We start from the raw sequence: 20,223 nt of genomic DNA on the forward strand, positions 1-20,223 counted from the left end.
CACACAGACTGATATATTTCAAATGTTTATTTCTTTTAATTTTGACGATTATAACTGACAACTAAGGAAAATCCCAAATTCAGTATCTCAGAAAATTTGAATATTTACATTTGAGTTTGAATAAATGACCATCCCTACAGTATAAATTCTGGGTATCTCTTGTTCTTTGAAACCACAATAATGGAGAAGACTGCTGACTTGGCAATGATCCAGAAGACGAACATTGACGCCCTCCACAAAGAGGGTAAGTCACAGAGGGTCATTACTGAAAGGTGTGGCTGTTTACAGAGTGCTGTATCAAAGCATATTAAATGCAAAGTTGACTGGAAGGAAGAATTTGTGTAGGAAAAGGTGCACAAGCAACAGGGATGACCGCAAGCTTGAGAATACAGTCAAGCAAAGCTGATTCAAACACTTGTGAGAGCTTCACAAGGAGTGAACTGAAGCTGGAGTCAGTGCATCAAGAGTCACCACGCTCAGACGTCTTCAGGAAAAGGGCTACCAAGCCACTTCTGAACCAGAGACAACGTAAGAAGCATCTTAACTGGGCTGTGGAGAAAAAGAACTGGACTGTTGCTCAGTGGTCCAAAGTCCTCTTTTCAGATGAAAGTAAATTTTGCATTTCATTTGGAAATCAAGGTCCCAGGGTCTGAAGGAAGAGCGGAGAGGCACAGAATCCATGTTGCTTGAAGTCCAGTGTGAAGTTTCCACAGTCTGTGATGATTTGGGCTGCCATGTCATCTGCTGGTGTTGGTTCACTGTGTTTTCTGAAGTCCACAGTCAACGCAGCCATATACCAGGAAGTTTTAGAGCATTTTCCAGCAGGACTTGGCACCTGCCCACACTGCCAAAGCAACCAGTATCTGGTTTAAGGACCATGGTATCCCTGTGCTTAATTGGCCAGCAAACTCGCCTGACCTGATCCCCATAGAGAATCTATGGGGTATTGTCAAGAGGAAGATGAGAGACACCAGACCCAACAATGCAGAAGAGCTGAAGGCCACTATCAGAGCAACCTGGGCTCTCATAACACCTGAGCAGTGCCACAGACTGATCGACTCCATGCCACGCCGCATTGCTGCAGTAATTCAGGCAAAAGGAGCCCCAACTAAGTATTGAGTGCTGTACATGCTCATACTTTTCATTTTCATACTTTTCAGTTGGCCAAGATTTCTAAAAATCCTTTCTTTGTATTGGTCTTAAGAAATATTCTAATTTTCTGAGATACTGAATTTGGGATTTTCCTTAGTTGTCCGTTATAATCATCAAAATTAAAAGAAATAAACATTTGAAATATATCAGTCTGTGTGTAATGAATGAATATAATATAAAAGTTTCACTTTTTGAATGGAATTAGTGAAATAAATAAACTTTTTGATGATATTCTAATTATATGACCAGCACCTGTGTATATATATATATATATATATATATATATACAAAAAAATGACTAATAAAAATACTCAAAGGCTAATAATACTCAAAGGTAAAACAAATTCCTTTTTATAACTAATGTAAAAATTATTTTTTTAAGTTTTATGATTAATTTTTAAGAAAACAATATCTTAACCATTTTTACTTCTCAAGTAAATGGAGCTTGATTTAAGAATGTTGAGATATTTGACATAGAAAACAATACTTCAAAAACAAAAATACTGGGCTAACCATCTAGCAACCACCCAGAACACCCTAGCAACCACATATTAGTTTGCATCTATCTGCGTGTCAATGTTCTGCAATGATAATTATGGCCAAACCTGTAGTTCATTATCTGGTCTTTAAGGATCATGGTCCAGAACATTCGCCTTCTTGGCATGAAGTTACGCTGCTATCAAAACAAAAGCTGACATCATAGTTATGTGCTAATATAAATACTTACAGTCTCAATCTCTTGAAAACTATCAGGAACATATTAGTTTACCTCCAAAATCACATGAAAAAAGAGACAGGAATTTCATGTTGCATAAAGAAAGTGTATTGTGACATAATTTCTCCCACGGCTAATATCAGCTTTTTACCATCCTTTATTAAATCAATTAGAGACGATGACTGCAGGCCTTTCTGCGACTCTTCATATACACCCTTTACAAATGCAGAGCAAGTTAATCCAGATTCACAGAGCAAACACCCAATGCTTTATGTTTCAGAAGTATATAAGACAAACATAAACCATTCAAACACTGTTATCTTTTCAATGCTACTCTTAAGCTCAACACAGTGTCAGTTTACAAACACTCAAACGTTATCAGTACCGAAATTGCCTTTTTTCTCTTTTGCTTGAGACAACCGACATTTCTTGTCTTTGCACTTCAAAGTCGAATGTGGCAAATTTATGAGCAATTAAAGCATTCAGTGACCCCCCAAAAAAAACATTTGCACACTGAAGTCACACTTAAACACGTCTGAATATATTTGCATTGGATAAGATATCAAAACAAACATCATCCGCAAACAAATACCGCTCTTTCTGTAAAATAATGCCAATGTTTGTTATAATTCAATGACTTTTTAAGTGTAACATTAGTGTCAAAATAGTTTTTAAAGCCACTATTTCGGTTTTTCATTTTTTTCATGATGCTTAATTTTAATACTGAATATAATTGTGACTAATTCTATATGATCGAGGATGTGTTTTATGGGTGTAGATCATTGGATAAGAAGGATTACGAACGTAAAACACCCTCCCGACTTTAATTACCTCATATGCAAATGAAGACCAGTTCAAAATTCCTGTTACTTTCCTTTGAATTTAATGAAAAAGTTTGTTAATTGCATTATGAAAGATGATTACATCAAATTTGTCAGATCAAACAATATGATGTTCTGCATGCATCTCAAATTTCACATTAAAGCAGACTGTTTGGTTGAACTAGGTTAACATCTCGGAAGATCTTTCAGACTTTTGTAGACTTTCAGGTTTGTGAAGTGAAGTAGAAACACAGACCATAATTATGATTCCTTCAACCGTCTGTTTCTCTGTACCTGCCAAAATGTTTTGGGCGTTCCTCCATCCGGTCTGCATCAGACGATAACATTCCTATTACCACGGAAAAAAAAAAAAAAAATCTTCTCCATTTCACAGCATAATCAGGACATTTATATTGAAACTCACATGTTTTAACATGCATTGATCAGGTGTCTTCTGGATTGTGCAATTTATTTTTAGAGGAACTTACACAGTTTCATTCAGTGTTCACTGCATCAGCAACTCAAATGCATGAATCAGATTAATAGAGGCCATTTAAGACACACAAATTCAATAAATACAGTGAATAAATGATAAACTCACGGTTCTTAGTCTAACGTTTTAATGTGAGCCCAAAGACTTGTTTATCCACTCTTGGGCGCGGATGAGCAGGTATCTGTGTCACCTGAGGGCGGATCCAAAGTATAAATACAAGCAAGAAAACGGCATTTCCACACGGAGAGCAAGACGAGACAAGAGGTAAGAACATTCTTCATTTATTAGCTGCGACAGAGACCTGACAAATGCACGATTCATGTGACTGTGTGATGACAAAAACAGATTGAAAAAGTTACATTTACTCTTTGTCCATTTAGAAAATTCATTAGCAAGGATTTTATCTTAGGAAATATCTAAATAAATATAACACGCACATGCATGCTAAGGCAAACTTGCTTACACGTGTCTTTCATTGTTTAGTGTTTACGGACGTGTTGAATATCTGAAAATCTAAACATGAGTGATCTACGTAAGTGACATTTCATATAAACACACTGACATCTTTCTGTTTGTGGCAACGGAAGACATTTTATTAAAAGATTTACAGTAACACATTTACAATTATTTTGATTAAATGCTATCAGAGAACAATTGTTTATGCTTATTTCTGTTTCCAAATATCTCCTGCAGCAAAACAGAAGGTAAGAAATGTACAATTCCTCTCAAATATACAAATGTGCATTTTAATTGTGCATACCAATTTTACGGATACATTACTTAAAGGCTGGTTTTAAGGAATAATACACTGTTCATATTGTATATTAGCAGGGTTGCGGAGACTCTGGTTCTGGCTCAGAGGTATAACATGCTTTACATTTCTACACATCAATTACAATTCAAGACAAATTGTTGGAGAACACTTCCATTGTATTGCTAATCATATTGTAATATTTTCTGTCTCACAGAGCTCAGGAGATGAATGCGGAAAGGTAAAAAACACTTTGATGGTGGAAAAAAATAAAAATTCACCTTTTGTTCCAATGATAGATTGTAACTCTGATTTTACTTCTACTTGTAGAAGCATGGAAAGGGCCAAGGCAAAGGGAAGGGAAAAGGACAACAAGGACAAGGACAAGGACAAGGACAAGGACAGGGACAAGGTCATGGACACGGACACGGACAAGGAGGGCAACATGCGAAGAAAGGATGTGAGCAACAAAAAGGAAAAAAGTGTTGAGTCGTTAGCCTGAGGCCATGCTGGTCCATGCATGTCCTTACACAACAAAACTGTTTCAGCTATTGCATCCAAATAATGAAATTAAAACACCCTTAAATTAACTGTGTCTGTCTTGAATTGTTGAGCTTGTTTTTAATGAAAATCAGTTAGCTCTTGACTGTTCTGAAGCAATAAAATGATATCTAAACACATGGGGAACCGAGTCAACGGTACAAAAATCAAATACCTGAGATGTTGTGTAAGCGATCAACCAACAGATTTCATCGGCTGGGATTCCAAACATCACCTTAAATTCCAGATATTATGATTTAGTGTGAGTGTTATGCAACCAATGATTTTTGGGAATTATAACTAATATGCTTTTACTGCACAAAAACAACTAATTACATCAGTACAGCTTCTGCAAGCTTGGCACCCTAAATATTAAACGTAAGTGCCAGTTTCCTATTAAAATGCACAAGACCTACAAATAACTCAGCTGAAGGTGGAGAACTCCAAAAGTGGGAGATGTTGTGCCAAAGTTGATGCTTACAGGTTTAAAACTGGGAGTGTACTTCATTCAGCATTAACATTCAACTCAATCAGACATGTACCAGCAGTCTCCACCCTGGTCTAGAAAACTGTCAACATGGGCGTATTGGCAAACACATTTAAAACAAATGACCTCAAACCCATTTGGAAATGTTAGTAGCATGAAACATTACCTAACTTTATCTAGGGAATAAGAAAAGTCCAATAACCCAAGAGTGCAAAAGCACCCTCCCACTTTTCCAGTGGAGCTGGTTCAAGAAGTTCTGAATTTTTCACAACCAAAGCAATTTGCAAAAAGGTAACAGTTTATTTTATGGTCTCTTAACTAGTTGCTTATTAGCATGCCTATTACTAGAGTGTTTATTAGTAGTAATTAATATTAGTAGTAATTAAGCCATTTATTAGTAGTAATTAAGCATATATTAATACCTTATTCTACATCCCTAATCCTACCCCAACCACATGTTGAGTCACAGCAACCACAAGCCTGGTGGTTTCCATCAGCAGCAAACCATCTGCAACAAGACACAAATTAGACACCGCACCTTCAACACGAGGCCTTAAAAGGAATAAACGTACCCATTGGCAAAGGAGCATGACTTCCGCCTAGCATCACTGGGTACAGAAGCAAGAGTGGCCTTCAGAACACAGGTTATGTAGATCTGCAAGAGATTGCACAGATTAGGTCAAAACCAAAGCAAATGGGAAGAACTCAAATTAACTCCTGATTCTCGTATTACATACAGAAGGACTGTCTCCAGAAATCCAGAAATGTTGGGACATTTTTTTTATTTTAATAAAATTAAAACTAAAAGAATTTCAAATCACACGAGCCAATATTTAATTCACAATAGAACATAGATAACAAATGCTTAAACTGAGAAGTTTTACAATTTTATGCACAAAATGAGCTCATTTCAAATTTGATGCCTGCTACAGATCTCAAAATAGTTTGAGAATCAGTTTGAAGAAGTCTGGGCATCGAGGTTATGAGTTTCTGGAGTTTTGGTGTTGGAATTTGGTCCCATTCTTGCCTGATATATGTTTCCAGCTGCTGAAGAGTCGGTGGTCGTCTTTGACGCATTTTTCATTTAATGATGCGCCAAATGTTCTCTATAGGTGAAAGATCTGGACTGCAGGCAGGTCAATTCAGCACCCAGACTCTTCTACTACGAAGCCATGCTGTTGTAACAGCTGCAGTATATGGTTTTGCATTGTCCTGCTAAAATACACGTCTGGAGGGAAGCATATGTTGCTCTAAAACCTTTATATACCTTTCAGCATTCATAGTGCCTTCCAAAACATGCAAGCTGCCCATACCGTATGCACTTATGCACCCCCATACCATCAGAGACGCTGCTTTTGAACTGAACGCTGATAACACGCTGGAAAGTCTCCCTCCTCTTTAGTTCGGAGGACACGGCATCCATGAATGACCAACAAGAATGTCAAATTTGGACTCGTCTGACCATAGAACACTTTTCCACTTTGAAACAGTCCATTTTAAATGAGCCTTGGCCCACAGGACACAACGGTGCTTCTGGACCATGTTCACATATGGCTTCCTTTTTGCATGATAGAGCTTTAGTTGGCATCTGCAGATTGCACGGCAGATTATGTTTACCGACAGTGGTTTCTGGAAGTATTCCTGGGCCTTATTTAGTAATGCCAATGACAGAATCATGCCGATGAGTGATGCAGTGTCGTCTGAGGGCCCAAAGACCACGGACATCCAGCAAAGGTCTTCGGCCTTATCCTTTACGCGCAGAGATTTCTTCAGTTTCTCTGAATCTTTTGATGTTATGCACTGTAGATGATGAGATTTGCAAAGCTTTTGCAATTTGAGGTTGAGGAACATTGTTTTTAAAGTATTCCACAATCTTTACATGCACGTTCACAGATTGGAGAGCCTCTGCCCATCTTTACTTCTAAGAGACTCTGCCTCTCTATGGGCCTGTTTACACCTGGTCATTTCATACGTTTTCACTGATCGGATATCTATCGGATTTGTTAAAACGTTTCCATTTACACATTTACATTAATGAGTTCACGTCAACAAAATCAAAAGATAAGCGCTGCACTTCTTTTGAGACCAGTAGCAGGCATCAAATTTGAAATGAGCTAATTTAGTGGATAAGTGTAAAATTTCTCCGTTTAAACATTTATGTTCTCAGTGTTCTATTGTGAATCAAATATTGGCTCATGTGATTTGAAAGTCTTTTAGTTCTCATTTTATTAAAAAAAAAAACAAACAAAAAAACGTCCCAACAAAAGCCGGATTTGATTGCGGTTTCATGCTCCTTGGACTTTGACTGTACCTCACACTTCCCCATGCATTCTTCAGGTCAATGGCAGCAATCACAACCAGCACTAACACACTTTTCAGGAACGACATCCTAACAAACTACAACACAATACCACAACAATACCCACCAGTGCTTTGCTTTGCCATTAAGTACAGCTTTGAATTAAGGTGGCTCCTCCCCTTTCAACTTGATTGATTACATTTGATTCTCCTCTGGACCTGTAGAGTTTATGCATTAGCAGATGAAAACATCAGAGTGTCACTAGCCAATAGAAGGCTTTATATGGATCTGAGGTTTTAATCTAAACTCATTCACAATTTTACAATTAATTATTAACCATTAATGCGTCTTGCATTACAATAGTAGCAAACAATAGGAGATGTATTTTTTTTTGTTATATTTATTGTTCTTAATCATTTTTGCCTATTTGTTTGTTAAAGAGAAGAAAATATGCACTTTTCAAATGGAGCCTTGAATATTATTTGGCATCTTATAAAATTTTCTGTAAACAAATTATCTTTTTATTTTTGAATATAGACAATGTTTTTTAAAGGGGTTTTCTATTGCATATTTCTTAGTTACCTCTAAGCAAATACATTTTTATAATCAACAGCTTTTTTTGTTTTCATTTTTTTCCATAGTGGTACAAACCGGAGAGAGAATGCTGTTCTGGGCACTATGCTTATATGGGAAAAAGTTTGAGATATCAATAAACATTGGAAAATGACTATAAAATGTGTGATTCATGATTTTTTTTTATTTATATATTCCTATAGTTCAACTGGCAGATCTAAGATCTAATGACAGGTTTGTAGGGTAGACTGTGAGTGAGAAAGACTGGAGAGACTTACTAAAAGTATAAATTTTTGCACATTTATTCACTCATCTGACATTTACAAAATAGCACACTTCTGTTATGTTATGTTCTGTTTTGTAATTCTGTTGTTACAATATTATATACATTTTTTAAAAATGAGTGTGAATCCATTCTTGTGTTTAAGATGTGTTTAAGATTTACTGTGTAATGGGTATTTTAAATTAGAAAGATAGGTGTGGTGTAAATATCGTTGGCTTTTGGTGTATCAGCCACATGTGGGCCACATAAGGGCCGTCAGCCCTTTACAGAATATAAGGCCCATATATCAGCCACGTCTGTTTTTATTATTTGGCTCACTCTGGGTTGGGTTATGGCACTGTTTTGGTTCAGTTCTGGCTAAAAAGATATGGACCAGTTTAAACCCGTGATATCATTACATAAAAAGATTGTTGCCCTTATTTACCTGTTTGAAGGAGTACGCTCATCAGGTGAACCGTGACGTCACTGCCGCTGAAGATGCTGCGTGGTATCCGGACGCATCTCTCCACCGAAGTTAATGGGAAGGATTGGCGTGTCATATGTACGCAAAATTGGATTTTTTTGGCGTATGCATTACACGAAGTTGGAAGGTGTAAAGATTGATGAGACCGGGTTGCAACATTCATTAAGCTGTTCATTCAGTGTTCAGAGTCTGGACATAGGCTTGCTAGACGGTTGAGAATTTTAATTATAGGCCTATTAATTGTGGAATATATCTAAACGTTTTAAATAATTTTCAGTGAGGAGTAATCTAAATTAATCTTTTATTATCCGCGCCTCAGTTGTGCGGTAAATATTATTATCATTATTATTATTATTATTTTAAGTTATCTCTGGCTATAGTCCATATCAGGGGCGGATCTAGGGGTGGGGCCAGAGGGGCACCGGCCCCCGCTGAAATCTGATTGGCCCCTGAAGTGCCCCTGTCCTGTCACTCATCGCTGATTTACGTTAGCGTTAATTCGTTTGAAATTCAACCATTTTAACAAGCTTTACTTGTAAATATGAACGTGCATGTGTATATATGAATGAATGAAAGAATGAGGCCCCGCATCATTACCAGATGTTACAAAACACCGCTCATTCAAGGACGTGCATTTATTGCATAGACGGCGCAAGAGCATAACGTAGGCTGCAGTAAGTGTCTAAAACGAATGTGCACAGTTCAATTCTCTAAAATAAAAGCGTGAGGTTTCTCGGGAAGTTGCGTTCGTTACATTAGGTTCCAAGTGCGTTTTCTTTCAGAATCATCACTTACATGTAGAAAAACTGTAGCATTTTGTTTAAAATGAAAGTAAGAGATCCTCACGTCACATAGACCCGGTGTGCTAAAACTGTTTGGCTGAAAATAGTGCAATAGTGTGGAAAGTGCATAATATTAGTCTGTGTGGAAGCATCGTATGATTCTCGGTAACACTGCAATAAGGAATGAAACTATTACCGGTTTCACGATGAAATTTCGACAGTTACTTTTACTGTTTTACATTTGAATTATCATTAAAACTGAATTCGATTATTGCTGTAATGTATAGTGTAATTCACTCTCGAAACCAGAGGGCGCAGACTCAGACTCATAGACGTTTTATGGCGTTTATGAATATAAAGCAGATCTAAACGTTTTCACCGATGAAACATGAAGACAATAAACACACGATTAAGACAATATATTGTTAATCTGTGTTATTCAAGCCATCTCAGCTATTTTTTAAGAATAGTATATATTTATAATGCAATTTCTAATAGACCTAGCCGTTACCTATGAAAATAATGCATTTTTTGCCTCATTAATAAGAAGCCTCAACAGATTGCATAAGTTGTTTCAAACACTGAGTGGCGTTTTGAAATGAGTTTTTAGTAAATAATATGTTGTTAAGGGTATCTATGCTGTCTAGTAGGTAGGCAACTTAATAGGTTTTGGAACAAAGCTGTTGTTTGTGTTGTTTATTTTGTTTTATTTTATTTTTCTTTCTTTCTTTCTTTCTTTATTTGCTAGCTATGTTCGTAAACCATTTTAAACCAACCATCATCACTCATTATATAGGTTAATAAATGCACTAAAAAAATGTCTTGGAAAATAAATCTTAAAGAAAAGAAAGAAGTTTTAAAATGGGTTTTTAGTATAAACAGTATTAATCTCATAAACTGTCTTGTGTTGATGACTAAACATGCTAGCGCTTATGCAAATAGGAACAATAATATTTTATGAATACTTCAGGAAAGATAATCGACTTGAGACCATAAGAATGTTTTTTTTGTTTTTTTTTTAAAGTAAGACATTTGATAAAAATGTTAGAGATGAAATTAAGTTTGATCAAATAAATGTATAGGGTTAAACAGTGTGAGCAGAAAGTTTTCAATAAACAATGGGCAATAAATAAAAGATATTAGCATCATGATTAGAAACATATCTAAAAGTCTCCTATCGGGGAGAAGTGTGAATGTGTGCATGGAGATAAAGCACAAGACAATAAACTGCATGGATGCTAGATAATGTGAGTAACTATTAGTTACAAAATCACACACTGTAAAAAAAAAAAAGTTGAGCCAACTTAAAATTTTAAGGCAACCATATTCAGCAGATTTTTGAGTTTACTCAAGTTTATACAACAAAAATTTGAGAATCTCCCACAAAAATAAGTTGAGCAAACTCAAAAAATCTGCTGAAGCTGGTAAAAAAAAAAGTTCTTTAAGTTCGCTCAACTTTTTTTTTTTTTTTTAACAGTGCATGGCATGGTCTAAAAAATATTTCATGAAACTTATGAGTTATAGAGTTATCCTCAGCTTTGAAAAAGAACATGGTCAGATTTGTGGCTTTACCTGCATTGTGTTTCTAGACAGCAGCAAGGCTAATTTTATATTTTCTGTCAAAGGTATTTAATGTAAATAATATTTCTAATAACTGTAAATTCAAGCCCTTGTAGCTATTTTTCTGACTTAAGGACAACAAGCTGCCAAGTCTTCTTTAAATTGACACTGCAGTTATACTTTTTAGATATTTCCAGTACATTTTAACAATACTGATAACCGTGATCATTTTGGTCACTATAATCATGATATGAAATTGTCATACTGTTTCATTTCTACACTGCAATAAGGTTGAACAATAGTTAACAACACAGAACAATACAGAACAAAGCATTTTATTTTAATTTCCTATGTAAATGTTTTTATATGTTATTTCATTTGTAGTATTAAAATAAAACGATGTAGCATCATTAAGAACTAACATGATCTAACACTGAAGAAAAGTATATTTATAATTTAAATTAAGATGAAAGAGACCTAATTTAAAATGCAATACATGTTACATGTCCAAATAATAATGCATATAGCATGTCAGTAAGTAATTGCCGAATAAGTAAATGGATTCAATCTCTTGAGCAAAGACCCTGAATTCATTTTCAGCAGCGGTCACAAAAGTAGTAAAGTAGTTTTTTTTGTGTGTTTTTTTTTTTGTTTTTTACGATAAGATGTGTGGTGTCAGTTTCTTACAATGTTCAAGAACAACATTAAGCTGTACATATTGTATTTTATCATATGCTCATGAATTTTCTTGTTGGAACCCAAAACTCAAAGTGTGAAAACGAACACCAAATTTGCAGGGAAGCCCATTTTTCCTCAAATATGGTATTATATTTTATTACATATGTTATTCTTAATGAATATATATACGGAAATATTTAAGCTGTTATTGTTAAAGTTTCCAAAGACTTGATTGGTAAACTTGGCCCCTCTCTGTAAATGGTGGCCCCATTGTGGCCCCTGCTTCTAAAAAATCCTAGATCCGCCACTGGTCCATATACGGTGCACATAAATCGCGCTCGACAATCGGACCGTAGGCTATAGTGTGAGCACGTAAATCATGAGCTTTGACTTTACATCGCATGCGATCTTCTCGTAGGCTACACAGTATGGCAAGCCGTTTTGACTTTTATTCATTCTCAGGATATGAATTCTTGATATCAACAATTCAGTTTTTACTAGTTAAAATGCTAATTCTTGATATCAGGAATTAGATTTCTAGTAACAATGGCTATTTTTGATATCAGCAATTGCATTTCCACTTGTAAAAATGTTAATTTCTGATATCAACAATTAAATTTTCTCTAGTTAAAAATGCTAATTCTTGATATCAACAATTTAATTGTCACTAGTGACAACTGTTGATATCAGAAATACATTTTCAGATATCAGAAATGAACATTGTCACTAGTGACAATTAACTTGTTGATATCAAGAATTAAATTGTTGATATTAAGAATAGATATCTTTACTAGTAAAAATGTAATTATTGATATCAGAAATTATATTTCTACTAGTAAGAAATACAAAGCTGATATGTGCATTTATATGCCATAACACAGTGCGAGTTGATATCTTGCTGAAATCGCACAGTGTATGCCCGGCTTTATGTATTTTAAGTCAGGAAAATAGCATGGATCTCTCAAGTTCAGTTTAATATTTAGTGTGCCAAACTTTCAGAACCTGTACTGATAGGTTTTGTGCAGTAGCAGATCAGTTGTATTTCCAAAAGAAAAAATCATTGACTACACAAACCTTAACATTGTCTGGAATTAAGATGTGTGGAATGCCAGTGGATGACCTTTTGAAGTATATTGGTTTATCAATTATCAATTGTGCAACATCTCGGGCATTTTGTTTCTTGCACAGCACAGTTTCACTAATATCATTTGAGTTTAGGACCATTGACTCTGATCCTTATGTTTTTCATCATCGTTTTAATGCTTCAAGACGGTCAAGAACTGATTTCCATTTAAAACTCAAGATCAACAATTCAAGAGTGGTATTTTTAACAAATCCACAAGTAATCCACGCAACTCCAGTCCACTAGATAATGTATTGTGAAGCAAAAGGCTGCGTGTTCATATAAAAAAATTAATAAATAAAAGGCATTATAACTTTGAATCCATAATATTGCTTTCTCCAGTGAAAAGGTCTCATCTGAATCAGGATAGAAAAATGCACAGATCAAGCACCGTTTACAAGCCAGTGTGATTATGGATATTTTGTCCAGAAGCAACTGTTTGTTTTTGTTTTTTTACAAATACAGCATTTCCCTTCACAAGACAGTATGAATGACTTGTGGATTGTTTTTATCAGCTGTTTGGACTTTCATTCTGATGCCACCCATTCACTGCAGATGATCCATTGGTGAGCAAGTGATGTAATGTTAAATTTTTCCAGAGCTGTTCTAATAATAAACTAAAATCTCTATTATTTGTGTGATCTTAGGTGCTGTTTAAATCACATTGCCTATCATAGACAAACTGTCAAAATTTACTTAAATATTAAAATTGTAAATTGTTATTGTAAATAAGTAAAATTGTGAATAAGTGTAGATAAAACCCTCGGATCCATCTCAAGCTTTCTATTGGCTAGTGACACTTTAGAACGTTCTCATTTGCTAATGCATAAACTCTACAGGTCCAGAGGAGAATCAAAGGTAATCAATTAAGCTGAAAGGAGGAGCCATCTTAATTCAAAGCTGTATTTAATGCCAAAGACAAGTATTGGTGGGTATTGTGGTATTGTGTCAATGCTTGTTAGGATGGGTTTTTCAAGGTCTGTTAGTGCTGGTTGTGATTGTGGTCTTTGACCTGAAGTATGTATGGGGAAGTTTGAGATACAGTCAAAGTCCAAGAAGCATGAAGCAATCAGATCCAGCTTCCAGAGGTCCTGCTCTTTCTTCTCAAGGGTTCAGGAACCCTTTGCAGAAGGTTTCTCCGTTATCAATTGTGCAACATCTCGGCATTTTGTTTCTTGCACAGCACAGTTTCACTAATATCATTTGAGTTTAGGACCATTGACTCTGATCCTTATGTTTTCATCATCGTTTTAATGCTTCAAGACGGTCAAGAACTGATTTCCATTTAAAACTCAAGATCAACAATTCAAGAGTGGTATTTTAACAAATCCACAAGTAATCCACGCAACTCCAGTCCACTAGATAATGTATTGTGAAGCAAAAGGCTGCGTGTTCATATAAAAAATTAATAAATAAAAGGCATTATAACTTTGAATCCATAATATTGCTTTCTCCAGTGAAAAGTGGTCTCATCTGAATCAGGATAGAAAATGCACAGATCAAGCACCGTTTACAAGCCAGTGTGATTATGGATATTTTGTCCAGAAGCAACTGTTTGTTTTGTTTTTTTTTTACAAATACAGCATTTCCCTTCACAAGACAGTATGAATGACTTGTGGATTGTTTTTATCAGCTGTTTGGACTTTCATTCTGATGCCACCCATTCACTGCAGATGATCCATTGGTGAGCAAGTGATGTAATGTTAAATTTTTCCAGAGCTGTTCTAATAATAAACTAAAATCTCTATTATTTGTGTGATCTTAGGTGCTTTTAAATCACATTGCCTATCATAGACAAACTGTCAAAATTTACTTAAATATTAAAATTGTAAATTGTTATTGTAAATAAGTAAAATTGTGAATAAGTGTAGATAAAACCCTCGGATCCATCTCAAGCTTTCTATTGGCTAGTGACACTTTAGAACGTTCTCATTTGCTAATGCATAAACTCTACAGGTCCAGAGGAGAATCAAAGGTAATCAATTAAGCTGAAAGGGAGGAGCCATCTTAATTCAAAGCTGTACTTAATGCCAAAGACAAGTATTGGTGGGTATTGTGGTATTGTGTCAATGCTTGTTAGGATGGGTTTTTCAAGGTCTGTTAGTGCTGGTTGTGATTGTGGTCTTTGACCTGAAGTATGTATGGGGAAGTTTGAGATACAGTCAAAGTCCAAGAAGCATGAAGCAATCAGATCCAGCTTCCAGAGGTCCTGCTCTTTCTTCTCAAGGGTTCAGGAACCCTTTGCAGAAGGTTTCTCCGTTTCAGAGTCATGTCTCCAGAGAATTTGCACAAGAGCCTCTTGGTGTTCAGGAGAAGCAGGTGTTGCAGGGTCCAGTGAAGCCTTTGGTCTGGAGGTTTCCCATCGTTCCAGAGCTGCAGAGCGAGGTGGCGGTGGACTTCCATCTGAGGCAACCTTGACTCCCAGTAGTGTAGCTATTCAATGCGGTGAGAACCAGGTTCTTGTGGAGGTACAGCAGGACTTGTTTAGCAATGGTCAGCTGATCCAGCCATCTGGTCTGTCTTTGGGAGGATGTCCTGTTGTTGGTTGGGTCCCTGGCTCCAGGGTGCTTTTCTTTGAGTATGAACTGCAGGACTGCAACAGTGTGTTGATGGTAGGAGCAGTTAAATATTACTGGATTTTATTTTTTTGTATACTAAAAGTAGAGGTTCTTTTATTGGTATCAATGGTTCCCTGAATGTTTAACATCCATGGGACAATTCTGTTCTTTATAGTGGAAAACCGTTAAGAATTGATCACTGAAAGGTTCCTCGGACCCAAAAGTGGTTCTATGGTCTGGCTGCTGAAACCTCTTTTTGAAGTTTGTGTTAAGTTCAACTTTTTATAGTTGACCACTTAAATCTTACAGATGACCGAGGATGAGCTTGTCTACACCTTTGCTCTTACCTACACACCTGAGGCGCTCGCTGGCACTCCGATTACTCGTGCAGATGGTGCAGTTGTTGGTGTTCAATGCCACTATCAAAGGTAAGTGACCTTATGTTCAGCATTGTTTCTTGTTGTGATGCAACTGGAAGACCACTTACTTTGTACCTCCTTGAACCGCAGGTTTCATAATGTGAGCAGTAATGCCTTGAGGCCAACTTGGGTCCCTTATGCATCAACTGAGTTTGGCGAGGAAGTCTTGCTGTTCTCCCTGAAGCTCATGATGGGTTGGTGCAGTTTCTTTAGACCTTAAGCCTTGTGAATGAGGCTGTGCCTAATCTGTTCTTCCCTCTTGCAGATGACTGGTCCTATGAGAGGCCTTCAAACTTGTATTTCCTGGGTGACATTATTAATATTGAGGCATCCGTGAAGGTGTACAACCACGTCCCACTGCGTGTGTTTGTGGACCACTGTGTGGCCACTCAAGTACCTGATGTGACTGCTCTTCCGAGATATTCCTTCATTGAGAATAATGGGTAAGGTTGACGCTATAGTTGACTTGTGTTTGGTCCCTGTAACCACTTTGTCACTGAGAACTAGGGCAAGTGTCATCAATGACTAGAGGTTTGAGTTCCTCGTAAGTGCTTTTGCAGTCACTGAGAATAATTGGGTCATGGCACTTGATAGATTGGCATTCTTGAGCTGCTATTTAACTATCTCTTGTCTCTAATGTCTAGTGACTTGCTGCTAGAGTCAACATTGAGTTTGGTCACCACTTTTTCAGGTGCCTTGTGGATGCCAAGGCTACAGCTTCCAGTTCACGCTTCATGCCTCAATCCCAGGAAGACAAGATCCAGTTCCAGCTGGAGGCCTTCATGTTCCAGGAGGGAGACAGTCCTTCTGTATGTACTGAGTGAAATTGCTTGTATTTCTCTCCCTGTTTACTTTGGTTTTTGTGACCTCTTACCTGTGGTGTCTTTTGCAGATCTACATAACGTGTATTCTGAAGGCCACTCTTGCTGCTGCACCCAGTGACGCCTCCTTTGCCAATGGGTATGATCATGCTACTTAAGAATGTGTTGAAGGTGCTGTTTCTAATATTTCTTGTTTCAGGTGGTTTGCTGCTGATGGAAACCACCAGGCTTGTGGCTGCTGTGACTCCACATGTGTTCCTGAAGGTGGAATTGCTGCTTCTCCCTTTGGCGGTAGGTAGCTGCTTTTAAGATTGCTTCTGACACTTCAAGTGCAGTACTTAATGGGTTTTGTTTTCCCCTCTCCTCTAGGCATTCAGTGGGAAGGCAAGGCCTCAGTCAGTCCTGTAATGGTTCTAGAACGACAGAAGACTTTAGCTGGTTTTCAATAAATGGAAAAACCTATTCTTGTGTTCCTTTCTTTTTCTTGTCTAGTTTAACCAATTGTGTCGTCCTACACTTTCCAGAAGGAAAGGCTCCCTTTTCTCAGTAGGGAAACTAATATTGACCTTTGAAGACAGACCTACTATGAACTCCGTTTGAATGGTTTAAAAGTGGAATACATTGCCTATGAAGCTATAAAAGGAATTCCAGTAATTGGAGTATATTCCAAAAGTTCTGCTTGAACACCCGCTTCCTCGAAGCACTGCAGATTTTGCATGTGTCTTATGCAGTGAACTTTCTTCCCACATGTTGGCGACTTCAAATGAGTGGCTTCATTTGTCCTTGCATCCCCAAATGGACTTGATCAGTTTTAAATTTATTTCCCAATATGCTTTGACCAGAGTGGGGACCTGCTGGTACAGGTGATTATGTCAATAGGTCTGATAAAAGCGCAGTCCCAGTTTTCAACCTGCATCAATGCTGGAATTTTCCACCTCCAAATGGGTTTTCTAGGTCTTGTGTATTTTGTCAGGAAAATGGCATGCATCTAGTTTAATATTTGGTGTGCCAAACTTGCAGAACATGTACTGATGTTTGGTTTTGTGCAGTAGCAGATTTATAATTCCAAAAATCACTGACTACACTCAAACCTTAATATTGTCTGGAATTAAGATGTGTGGAATGCCAGTGGATGACCTTTTTGGAGTATATTGGTTTGTCACTTGTGCAACATCTCAGGCATTTTGTTTCACTATCATTTGCGTTTAGGACCATTGACTCTGATCCTTGTGTTTTTTGTTTTAATGCTTCAAGACAGTCTAGAACCGATTTCCATTTAAAACTCAAGATCGACAATTCAGCTTTTCACTTCACAAGACAAGGTGACAATATCCACCTAAATTCAAAGCTGTACTTAATGGCAAAAACAAGTACTGATGGCCATTGTGGTATTGTCAATGCTCGTCAGGATGGGTGTTTTGCAAGATGTGCGTTAGTGCTGGTTGTGATTGTTGTCTTTGACCAGAAGAATGGGGAAGTTTGAGGTACAGTTCCCCTTTCTACGGTGGCTGAGAGAGCTCAATGCACTGCAAATAGAAAAAACACCTGCAAATGAAGAAAACCCCTTCAACTTGATAACACACGCACTACAAATGCTCACAACAACCAAAGCAACACTCTGCAAATAAAATTGTTTGAGTTGTGAGCATTTGCACCACCTGCTATCAAACTGGCAAAAATGTTTTGTGTTTTCTGAAGTTGCAGTGCGTTGAGCTCTCTCGCCACCGTAGAAAGGGGAACTGTACCTCAAACTTCCCCATTCTTCTGGTCAAAGACAACAATCACAACCAGCACTAACGCACATCTTGCAAAACACCCATCCTGACGAGCATTGACAATACCACAATGGCCATCAGTACTTGTTTTTGCAGTCACTGAGAATAATTGGGTCATGGCACTTGATAGATTGGCATTCTTGAGCTGCTATTTAACTATCTCTTGTCTCTAATGTCTAGTGACTTGCTGCTAGAGTCAACATTGAGTTTGGTCACCACTTTTCAGGTGCCTTGTGGATGCCAAGGCTACAGCTTCCAGTTCACGCTTCATGCCTCAATCCCAGGAAGACAAGATCCAGTTCCAGCTGGAGGCCTTCATGTTCCAGGAGGGAGACAGTCCTTCTGTATGTACTGAGTGAAATTGCTTGTATTTCTCTCCCTGTTTACTTTGGTTTTTGTGACCTCTTACCTGTGGTGTCTTTTGCAGATCTACATAACGTGTATTCTGAAGGCCACTCTTGCTGCTGCACCCAGTGATGCTCTCCATAAATCCTGTTCCTTTGCCAATGGGTATGATCATGCTACTTAAGAATGTGTTGAAGGTGCTGTTTCTAATATTTCTTGTTTCAGGTGGTTTGCTGCTGATGGAAACCACCAGGCTTGTGGCTGCTGTGACTCCACATGTGTTCCTGAAGGTGGAATTGCTGCTTCTCCCTTTGGCGGTAGGTAGCTGCTTTTAAGATTGCTTCTGACACTTCAAGTGCAGTACTTAATGGGTTTTGTTTTTCCCCTCTCTCCTCTAGGCATTCAGTGGGAAGGCAAGGCCTCAGTCAGTCCTGTAATGGTTCTAGAACGACAGAAGACTTTAGCTGGTTTTCAATAAATGGAAAAACCTATTCTTGTGTTCCTTCCTTTTTCTTGTCTAGTTTAACCAATTGTGTCGTCCTACACTTTCCAGAAGGAAAGGCTCCCTTTTCTCAGTAGGGAAACTAATATTGACCTTTTGAAGACAGACCTACTATGAACTCCGTTTGAATGGTTTAAAAGTGGAATACATTGCCTATGAAGCTATAAAAGGAATTCCAGTAATTGGAGTATATTCCAAAAGTTCTGCTTGAACACCCGCTTCCTCGAAGCACTGCAGATTTTGCATGTGTCTTATGCAGTGAACTTTCTTCCCACATGTTGGCGACTTCAAATGAGTGGCTTCATTTGTCCTTGCATCCCCAAATGGACTTGATCAGTTTTAAATTTATTTCCCAATATGCTTTGACCAGAGTGGGGACCTGCTGGTACAGGTGATTATGTCAATAGGTCTGATAAGCGCAGTCCCAGTTTTCAACCTGCATCAATGCTGGAATTTTCCACCTCAAATGGGTTTTCTAGGTCTTGTGTATTTTGTCAGGAAAATGGCATGCATCTAGTTTAATATTTGGTGTGCCAAACTTGCAGAACATGTACTGATGTTTGGTTTTGTGCAGTAGCAGATTTATAATTCCAAAAATCACTGACTACACTCAAACCTTAATATTGTCTGGAATTAAGATGTGTGGAATGCCAGTGGATGACCTTTTGGAGTATATTGGTTTGTCACTTGTGCAACATCTCAGGCATTTTGTTTCACTATCATTTGCGTTTAGGACCATTGACTCTGATCCTTGTGTTTTTGTTTTAATGCTTCAAGACAGTCTAGAACCGATTTCCATTTAAAACTCAAGATCGACAATTCAGCTTTTCACTTCACAAGACAAGGTGACAATATCCACCTAAATTCAAAGCTGTACTTAATGGCAAAACAAGTACTGATGGCCATTGTGGTATTGTCAATGCTCGTCAGGATGGGTGTTTTGCAAGATGTGCTAGTGCTGGTTGTGATTGTTGTCTTTGACCAGAAGAATGGGGAAGTTTGAGGTACAGTTCCCTTTCTACGGTGGCTGAGAGAGCTCAATGCACTGCAAATAGAAAAAACACCTGCAAATGAAGAAAACCC

General features: G+C 37.4%; 2 protein-coding genes and 2 long non-coding RNA genes across 5 annotated transcripts; 3 read left to right on the forward strand and 1 right to left on the reverse strand.

The window, feature by feature from the left end:
- Positions 1–3,055: 3,055 nt before the first annotated feature.
- On the reverse strand, positions 3,056–7,367 carry LOC131522906 (uncharacterized). Its single transcript, XR_009266680.1, has 4 exons — positions 7,271–7,367; positions 5,532–5,614; positions 4,648–4,707; positions 3,056–3,371 (listed from the first exon to the last, which is right to left on the reverse strand). It is a non-coding gene; the product is annotated as an uncharacterized LOC131522906 (long non-coding RNA).
- Positions 3,430–4,522, forward strand: LOC131522904 (U1 small nuclear ribonucleoprotein 70 kDa-like). Of its 2 annotated transcripts, XR_009266678.1 has the most exons (5): positions 3,431–3,445; positions 3,665–3,885; positions 4,010–4,042; positions 4,150–4,173; positions 4,263–4,522. XR_009266678.1 is itself a non-coding variant. In XM_058748768.1 (4 exons), the coding sequence occupies exons 1-4, from the start codon at positions 3,842–3,844 to the stop codon at positions 4,432–4,434; spliced, it is 273 nt and encodes a 90-aa protein (XP_058604751.1). In that variant the 5' UTR covers positions 3,430–3,841; the 3' UTR covers positions 4,435–4,522. The 2 variants fall into 2 exon arrangements, 1 of the variants encoding a protein (XP_058604751.1); XM_058748768.1 differs by having other exon boundaries at positions 3,430–3,885.
- A 6,376-nt stretch (positions 7,368–13,743) lies between the features above and the next one.
- LOC131523526 (zona pellucida sperm-binding protein 3-like) lies at positions 13,744–19,129 on the forward strand. The gene is given in 10 exon segments (XM_058749978.1): positions 13,744–13,852; positions 14,801–15,133; positions 15,136–15,332; positions 15,588–15,706; positions 15,788–15,891; positions 15,963–16,140; positions 16,389–16,506; positions 18,721–18,803; positions 18,864–18,955; positions 19,037–19,129. Coding segments are annotated over 10 exon segments (1,413 nt in total). The 3' UTR covers positions 19,117–19,129.
- LOC131522905 (uncharacterized) lies at positions 16,644–16,980 on the forward strand. The gene is made up of 3 exons (XR_009266679.1): positions 16,644–16,657; positions 16,718–16,809; positions 16,888–16,980. It is a non-coding gene; the product is annotated as an uncharacterized LOC131522905 (long non-coding RNA).
- Positions 19,130–20,223: the final 1,094 nt, after the last annotated feature.

This window comes from Onychostoma macrolepis, chromosome 17, assembly GCF_012432095.1.
Source record: "Onychostoma macrolepis isolate SWU-2019 chromosome 17, ASM1243209v1, whole genome shotgun sequence".
Taxonomy (NCBI): domain Eukaryota; kingdom Metazoa; phylum Chordata; class Actinopteri; order Cypriniformes; family Cyprinidae; genus Onychostoma; species Onychostoma macrolepis.

What these genes read in the sequence shown, in the direction of transcription:
- LOC131522904 (XM_058748768.1), top strand. Translation starts at nt 3,842, where the DNA reads ATGCTTATTTCTGTTTCCAAATATCTCCTGCAGCAAAACAGAAG. An exon ending in ACTCTGGTTCTGGCTCAGAG is followed by an intron (nt 4,043 to 4,149) that starts GTATAACATGCT and finishes TCTGTCTCACAG; the next exon opens with AGCTCAGGAGATGAATGCGG. An exon ending in CAGGAGATGAATGCGGAAAG is followed by an intron (nt 4,174 to 4,262) that starts GTAAAAAACACT and finishes TTCTACTTGTAG; the next exon opens with AAGCATGGAAAGGGCCAAGG.